The sequence below is a fragment of the Aethalodelphis obliquidens genome, unplaced genomic scaffold (genome assembly GCF_003676395.1).
Source record: "Aethalodelphis obliquidens isolate GAN/ISIS:26980383/991018 unplaced genomic scaffold, ASM367639v1 scaffold48, whole genome shotgun sequence".
Lineage (NCBI taxonomy): Eukaryota > Metazoa > Chordata > Mammalia > Artiodactyla > Delphinidae > Aethalodelphis > Aethalodelphis obliquidens.
In genome coordinates this window covers 11,957,886-11,966,949 of record NW_020837992.1, presented here as the reverse complement: position 1 = coordinate 11,966,949, position 9,064 = coordinate 11,957,886, and the positions used below count along the sequence as shown (strand labels likewise).

Genomic DNA, 9,064 nt, shown 5'->3' with positions numbered 1-9,064 from the left:
GAAGATCCCACATGCCGGGGAGCGGCTGGGCCCGTGAGCCATGGCCGCTGAGCCTGCGCGTCCGGAGCCTGTGCTCCGCAACGGGAGAGGCCACAACAGTGAGAGGCCCGCATACCGCAAAAAAAAAAAAATTTTGTACCTCCTTAGTAACTTTCTCTTATTCTTTGCCTTTGTATACTTGTTGTTTTTTTTTTCCTCTTCTAAGACTGGGCAATGAAAACAAATCTGTGGCTATCCCCTATAGCACAGAGCACACATTTTCTAATACAGTGTTGCCGTGAATGAGAGATTATAGTGACCTTAAGAAGCCTCTGTATGACTGAGGGCAGAACCATTTCATTAAGGGCCAGTCCAGTTTGGAAGAGATAGGAGAATAATAATGCCTTACAGAAATCATCTCACGACAAAGATATACAGCAACAGTCAAAATTTATTTTAGAAGAGATTTTCAGTTGTTAAATAGTACAAAAATAAACAGACATTTGTTTCAACACTTACAGTTTACATAAATTAATTTAATCATACATTTGTCTGAGGCACCAAAACATTCAACACATATTCCAAATTCCCAGATTCAGTCATTCAGATATTAACAAATCAGTTTTTTTAAATCAAGTTAACAGTTTTTTATACAAGCCCTTCTACTATTGACTCTTTCTTAACAATAACATAAAACCTTAAAAGTTCCCCTGAGTTATTTCTCTTTAATGAAATTTTATTTTCTCCCTCTGCCTGAGGCATACTTTTTCAATTATTTACATGAATACTGATGTTGTCTGTAGTCAGTGCTTGATTTAAAAATATTAAAACCCACAGTTCTTTGCACGGAATGTCCCCCCAGAAAGTTATGGGTCAATGAATTAATGAAACGTCCACAGGTCCCTCAAAAATGTACAAAATATCAGTCTTATAGCACATCCAGGCTAATGAGACACAACATTCTCTGTGGGCTGCTGTATAGGTAAACCTTAAAGACAAATTCCAACTTTACATCTCAGTATACCAAAGTTGGATTCCTAAATAAATGTATTCACAAATCTTAAGCCAATTATTTATCTTGTATTAATAATTCAGAGGTAATCCCAAAAGATACATTGATTCTGATATAATGCAGAAAAAAAAAATCAATGCAGCCTTAAACCCAGTTTATAATAACCATCCTAAGAAGACATAAATAATAGTCTTCAATAAATTAAATTAATATACAGTACCAGAAAATGTCAGCTGACAATGAGATGTGGAAAAGAAGCATTGTCTTCCTGGGAACTATTCAGCAATTAAGTTTTGTTTTTAAGTGAGAACCCCCTACAGTTCTAAGCTATTAGCCTCTATAAGGCTACTTTGGTTTTAAATTATTCACAAAGTTCTCTGCCTTTCACTTAAAATGAGTGTATACCTTCTTGTAAAGGCCTTCTGTAGTAGTCCTGAGCTGAGCTTTTCCTGAAAACCTGCATAAGTTCAGGTAAGAAAGTATAGAGTGCAAAGAAAGACAAACTCAGACCTTAAAACCAGGAAAACAAAATAGAAGTAAACTGATCAGAATATGGCTAAAAGATCATAAAATGATCATTGAGTAGGTAGCTGCTTCTCACACATCATGGAAGACACCTTGGAAATATCGATAGTGTAGAAAGAAATGTGCAGCATTTTGTCATCTTGTAACAGCATTTAAATGTTCAAACATCTTAGCTTTTGTTCTTATTATAAGTTGAAATTCAAGTAAAAAGATGTCACACTCATTTCTCATTGGATTGTACAAAAGGATGAAAACTGTTTTCCCCCTTTAACTTGAAGACATCTTTAAAATCAACATGAAAATCTTCACAAGTATGACCCCTTTCTCCTTAACAGAGATGTTAAGTAACACAAGGAGTTTAACATAAATATTAAATAATTAATTTAAAAGAAATAGTTCATATAAATAAATAAATATGATCAATCAGCTTCTACAGTTCAGTTGAACGTTCTTTTAGTAGTACTGTGGGGTTGATATCATCTAGTCCAGAGTGGGAAGAGCTTGCATTAATGGTGACTGTTTTGGTGAGCTGTGGGTCTTGAACACTGAATGAGGTAAAAGGACAGCCTTTCACGTTATTGCAGATGAGAGACTGAATTGAGGCGGTCTTGATGATTTTAAAACCTACTTCTCCACCAAAAGTGCTAGGCTTCCAGTACTCAGGAGAACATATAGGATTACCCATAAGTCCTTTCAAGGAGAATGGTGCTCCAACTTCTACCATGGTCTCCCCAAAGATGGCGTCTGGTCGAGGCTTTTCTACCAGCAGAGCAGGATACAGCTCCATGGCATCAATGTCACCATAGAGCGCTTCTAACTCCGCAGCCATTTCCTTCTCTCCTGTGAAGGTGACAAGGACAGAGATACAACCAATGTAAAACTTTTACAAAATAAAAAAAGTCTTACCCTTTGCTCAATTTCCTTTCAACTTCTGCCGTTTTCATTTGCCCCTTGACTCTTTGAAGAAGTTTAGAAACTGTTTCTCACCTGTAAGTTCTTCAAATGATTTATAAGGCTTCAGCAGAAAGCGCTTGCGGTACTCATTAAAAGACTGGTATTTCATCTCTCTGCTGTGGTCAATTGAAGCCTTTGATACTTTCTCTACTGCAACTGGAAGATTCCTACCACCAGCAACCTGTTGAAAATGAATTACATTGTAGAACACAATTGAGTTTTAGGCATATTTAAGACTTTTTTTTTTCTTTTTTTGGCCGTGCTGCACAGCTTGTAGGATTTTAGTTCCCTGACCAGAGATTGAACCTGGGCCCTCGGCAGTGAGAGTGTGAAGTCCTAACCACTGGACCACCAAGGAATTCCCGGATTTCTATTTTAAAAGCATCCCTTGGGTACCAAGTACATAAGACTGATGCCCCAGCTCCCAGCTGAGACCTAAACTGTAAGTTTGGAATATTTATAGAATATTTCTATGATCTAGATTATAATGGTAACATTATATTATAATCGAGATTATATGTTAGGCTTCTTATTTCAAGGAAAGAATATTACTAGCAAATAATTACTCTTTTAGTAAGTTTAAGAAAAATCATTTCTGCAGCAGAAATTCTAGTTACTGACAAGTCCTATGTTTTGTTTTGTTTTTCAATAATAATGCTTACCCTGCCAGCAATTTGCCTGGTGAATGATTCAACAAACTGAGTGAGGCCGTGTTCCAGTAAGAGGGAGTTGTTATAGACAAATTGCTGATACTTGTAGTCCTGGCCATCAATTTGAAAGGTGTCAGGCAGAAGGGGATGCCAGTGGTAGAGTGTGTTAAACTCAGCAGCAATACGGTTTTGGTACTGGAATTGTTGGTTAAAAAGCAGCTCTGGGTCAAACTTCAGTTTGAAGTGATAGCCACTCAGGTGCTGTACATAGTCTTCAATCACAATCTTAATAGTTTCTCCTATTGGCACAAAAGAAAAATTTAGGACATGAATTTCTTCTCACAAACGTTCAAGAAACCAAAATGCAATTGTTAATTTGCCATTCCTTCACTTCTATATTTTCTTTTTTACCATCAAAAGCTCAGGAATTGAATGAATATGGAGCAGGTGATGTTACACGTACTACATTCCCCCAGAATTACTGAAAACCTAGCCAAGTTAGTTTTCTCTGGGGAAGAGGGTTTTATTTAAATGATTTGCCCTTCTTGCTTACCTATCAGTATTAGCCTACTCGTCTGGAACAACTGTTCATCGTCCCATTCTGGATGCTCATGTTTAAGAACATCACACACTCTGTTGTGTTCCCGCAGCCAAATTGTGGCATACATCATCAGACCAGGCACCAGACCAAAGACTTCCTGCCCCACAGCAAACCGCAGGTGTTCAGGAACATGAGGGGGGTAGATCATCTCGACCTGAGTATCTTTGACTGTGGGAGGATACATTTCACCACCAATTATCTAAAAAAAAACAGTAACAAAAGAGGTAAGAAACAAATTTTAATCATTAGAGATTTTGAACATAGGTGGGTGGTGAGTCATAACTAATTCTTAATATTTAAATGGAACAAACCTGATATTTCATTTTTCCATCCTTGAAAAGGCGCAGTTTATGCTGTCTCTCCAAAGATTCACCATAAACATGATTTAAGTCCACCTAGAAGATTATGGAAAATTTTTAATTTGTTGCTGTTGTTTATTCTTATGTAAAGTGTCTATGATATATTTATCACTAAATAACTTGATGATTTAGTTTGCTTCAATTAAAATTTTTCAGTAACACATTTTTCACAGCCACAAAATAATAAATTAACTTGTTTATCCACTGAAGCTACTAAAACCTACAAACCTAAATATGTCTCCTAAATATGTCACCTATTAATGTCTCATATGGAGCTTATATCATAAGTTTCACTATAACTATATGGTATTTCTTTTAAAAAGCAGCAGAAAATGTTTGATATAAAATTCTTATCAATAACTTGAAGCTATGTCACTGAAATCCAAGAGATAATAATGCTGCAAAAATCTCACCTTATAATATTTAAGGCAGCATAATCAGGGTACAAATGTTTTTGAAGACAACCTTTTGCAGTGCCAATATTTTAAACTAAAAATATAAGAGCCAAACTACAAATAATAATCTGTATATATGTATGTAAGTATGTGTGTCTGTGTGTTTGTTTTTGTATTTTTACCAGACCAGTGAATTAAAATGGAAACTCCATTTAAGGTTTTTATAGCTAGAACTATGATTTGCTACTAATTTTGATTTAACTCTGTCTTACCCCATGGCTCTGTCCCGTGGTGAAAGCTGGTCCTCGCTTATGATCTGTCTTGAAAAATTGATGGGTGAAGTGCTGGGCAAAGAACGCAAACATCATATTTGTGCCCTGGGGATCAGGGATGAACTTTCTTCTTAGAAGTACTTTTTCCACAACTTCTTTTGAATCAGGAAGCTCTTTCCTCCCTGAAAAATGAGAAAGCCTAAGATAAGAATCCATCTATGTATTCAAGGAAGCAGAGAGTGACTGTCAATTAACCAGGGTCTTTTTCACTTATAGGAGAAGTACAACTTTGAACAGGATCATAAAATAAATGGAAGTTCTAAGATACAGGGGAACAACTTCTTATTGAATATTTTAATCTACTTTGTTTAATATTAATTCAGTTTTAATGATAGAATTTGAAAACATCATGACATTATACCAAAATGCCCATTCACTTTCATGGAGTAGTTTACATGGACTCACACTTTCAAAAAATCTCCAGAGATATCCATAAGGAAAAAATGGCTTTATTAACAAATAAATCATAGTTTATGGTCAAATTTTCTAGGTAGCAATCCAATCCCAGTTACAGTTAATACATCTCTAACTGCTTCCTCTCACTCACCTTTGACACCCATGGGTGTTGGGCAGTCATCAGGCACAGGAGGAAGAACTCTGGTGTAATAGGACAGGTTAGAAAAGGCTTCCCAGCTTTTATAGCCGTAGTGCACATTATAAGTTGGCGGGCTGTCAATCAGATGTGATCTCGCTGAAATTTGAGGGGAAAAAAACACGTTATTTGCTCCCATATGCAAGGCAAATCAATGTTCATTTTTATTGTAAAATATGCAAAGTGGCACTAGAGTGAATTTAATTCCAACAAAGATAGTCTATTTTAAAACAGTTATACTTTAAAGCCAACGGCCACTGGTACTCAAAAAAGAGGAAAGAGTGATTCATTAACATGCATCTTTGATAACATATATATACTTTACAGAAGACAGTATGGTCCAGCCATCTTGATTTTTCAAATAACCATCCACTTACTGCTGAAGAGGCCTATGAGGAATGTCTGGGCTTGACACTCACTTTAGAAATAAAGGTATTTTCTTGCTGACCCCAATCCAAATTATCCATTTATTTTAATGGGTGCAATTCTGTGGCCCATGGGCATTCAATAAACAACTAGACCACACTTCCTTCACAAACTGTCAAGAACAGTGAAGGTTAGAAGAGGTATGCAGGTATGCAGGATTTTAAGTAGAATTCTGACTGTGAGACAGAACTTTATAAACTTGAAGGGATTCAGATGTCAATATTTTTGGCCATTAAGACAGAAGGTAAACTAAAATGGTATATTTAAATGTTTTGGATTAAGTTTAAAAATCTAAAGTTTTATAAAGTACATTTTTCTGTGAGGCCGCTGAAAGCCCTAGAAAGTGATTTGTACTTACATATCAACACATATCTCATAATCATATTCTGCAGGAAGGGAATGTTATTGACAATGTTCCAGACTCCCTTGAAGTGCGTAAGTATGTAGTGCACTGTGTTTGGAGTGGGTTTCAGGAATAATTTTATTCTTGTCAGAAATTCAGCTGCAATGAGAAAAAAAAGAAATTAATGGGACCTCATTATAAGACACAGTTCTGTAAAATGATAACTGTATATATCCCCATTCCAAATGAGGGCACCTAAAAACAAACTTACGTGTGGTACAGTTTTCACCATAGAATCCTGTTCGGGTACAGTCACATTTATACTGGTCAAATCCTACGCTCATACATACACCTCGATTCTGGCATGGACTGGAACAGCAAGGATTTGCTACAATAAAGTAAAGACAATGAGATTAATATATATGTCATATATATGACATAATATGTATAAAATAGATAACTAATAAGAACCTGCTGTATTGCACAGGGAACTCCACTTCACTGTACAGTAAAAATTAACACAACATTGTAAAACAACTATACCCGAATTTAAAAAAAAGAAAGTAAAGACAATGAATAAATCATTCTTCAGTGTCTTAATCTTGACTTAAACATTTAATTGTTTTACTTACTATGATTCAACTTTATGATAAAAAAGTTCAAGAAATATACAGGTAGTCATGGGAAAACAATTTTTTTTTGGCTTGCCTCACAGAATGGTTAGAATGTAGAAATACCACCTTCCTATTCTAAATAAAGGTAACAGAATATTCCACCAGACATATTGGTGGAATGTTGCTAAGCTTTTCTTTGTAACTTTTTAGATGTTCAAATTAGCCTTTTTAAGAGGCTCAAAGAAGTAGGACTTCCAAAATTAAAGTGAATTGATCTAGTACATTAATCAAAATTTAAGGGTTTTTTTTGTTGTTTTCTTTTTGTTTTTGTCAGAACTCAAAGCTGTTGAAAAATCTGGACGAAGAACATTCCAAGTTGAAAGGAAAACTAGTGAAAAGGCCCTGAGGCGTGTTTGAGAGAGTGTGGCAGAAGCAAAGCTAGGAGGAGAGGTGGAAGGTGAGTTCAGAAAAGGCAAAGGCAGATCATGTGGGTCTTATGGGAATTTGGGTTTTATTCCACGTGTCAAGGGAAATCATTGAATGGCTTACAGTATTAAAGTGGCATGACTTAATTTACATTAAACAAAAACAAAACAGGGAATTCCCAGGCCATCCAATGGTTAAGACTGCTCTCACTGCTGAGGGCCTGGGTTCCATCCCTGGTCAAGAAACTAAGATCCCGCAAGCTGCGCAGTGCGGCCAAAAAAAAAAAAGTAGAGAAAATTTCAAAGTAAAAACAGCTTCATTTGTAAACATTTTGCTTACCTGAAAAAACAATCTGGACTTCCCTGGGGCAGGAAAGCACTAACTAGGGTATTTAACACAATTATTTCCATTCAATATCAGTAGGTACTATTAAAAACAAAACATCTCGCATATATTGATCAGGTTCTGTCTTATGACAACCTGCAAATTAGTATCACGATTCCTATTTAGCAGATGAGAAAAGTGAGACTCGGACGGGTTAAATAAGTGACCCATGATGATCAGAGCTGATGGCAAAGCTGAGCTGTCCGTCCAGTTTATTTGGACTCGAGTGGTCCAGCCTCTTTACAAAGCCATACAGCTTCTGTCTTCCGAGGGTATTCAGAATACCTAGAGTTCCCTGGAGAGGTCAGAGCGGAAACTCGACCCGGGTGTACGGAGCCGCGGAGTCCCAGGTGCCGGGCGCCCAAGTACTCACTCACCTGCACCACAGAGCGCCAGGGCGGCGCAGAGCAGCAGCGCGCGGGCAAGCATCTCGGCTGCGGGAGGGGCGCGGGACCGGCAGAGGCGTTGCGTTGTGTGAGTCCCGCCTGTCCAGTTGGAGGAAGGCGCGGTGCGGAGTTCCTGAGCGTCCTCTGACGGTCGCTGCGAGTCGTTTGACAACTGGAAGCTAACGGAGAGGACCTTCCTTTTATGCGTGAAAACAGCCCACGTGACGGCATGACTGTTCTTTCCGCCTTTCCTTCTCCCCCTCCAAAACTTTTCCTCCCTCTCTCCACTTAAATAATTGCGTAAGACCCGCCCGGGTCGGGGTAGGATTTTTTTTACCCACGGAAACTGGAAAATCGGAAACCTGGGAGGTTGCGCTCGGCTTCCCCAAGGTGGGTGCAAAGCGGATCGCCCCCTCCCCACTTCGATCTTCCTGAGCCCCTCCCTGGGTTTCTCCGCCCTCGGCGCCGGACTTCGCGCCAGATTCCTTTTCTTCTTTCGGGTCTTTGACCCAGGCTTCCAAGACCCGGTGCCGAGGCAGATCTTCTTGCGGGGGAAGGGCGGCCCCCTGGTCTTCCTTTCCCGGAATCAGAGGAGCCTGGAGGTTCCGGAGCGCAGGGAATCCCCTTGCGCGCCCCCGCCCCCTGGTCTGGTCCCTAGGCTTTGGGGGGCCGAAGAAGACACAGTCTGGACAGACTGGGGAGAGTGGGTCCAAGAAAGGCTGACATGTTTTACTCATGTCGTGTATTTCAGACGTGTCATGATTTCAGTGACCACTCAGCCTCGTGTAGGTTCAGCACACACATACATACATTTAAATTTTTTTTAGATTTTTACTTGACCTAATGAAATGTGATAGTTACAGTCAGCGTACATATCTGTAGCTTCTCTTTATAGCTGAGTTGTTTTTAACATAAATGCTGTTCTCCACGCCACCACCCCGACGTTGCTTCTTGGAGAGGGGAAATAAAGGTAAATTCCTCTCCTCAATACCGATCCTGAGTTCTTATCTTGTAAATCGTCAATCTGGGATCGAAGGGTCACCGCTATAAACTTTCCTCTCCAATGAACCAGGGAAGCGGAGGTGA

General features: G+C 38.7%; 1 protein-coding gene across 1 annotated transcript; it reads right to left on the bottom strand.

The window, feature by feature from the left end:
- Positions 1-412: 412 nt before the first annotated feature.
- Positions 413-8,140, bottom strand: PTGS2 (prostaglandin-endoperoxide synthase 2). The gene is made up of 10 exons (XM_027082994.1): positions 7,970-8,140; positions 6,440-6,556; positions 6,184-6,327; positions 5,355-5,498; positions 4,748-4,929; positions 4,033-4,116; positions 3,674-3,920; positions 3,133-3,419; positions 2,504-2,651; positions 413-2,356 (listed from the first exon to the last, which is right to left on the bottom strand). Exons 1-10 carry the CDS (start codon positions 8,019-8,021, stop codon positions 1,947-1,949), a joined length of 1,815 nt encoding a protein of 604 aa, XP_026938795.1. The 5' UTR covers positions 8,022-8,140; the 3' UTR covers positions 413-1,946.
- Between the last annotated feature and the right edge of the window lie 924 nt (positions 8,141-9,064).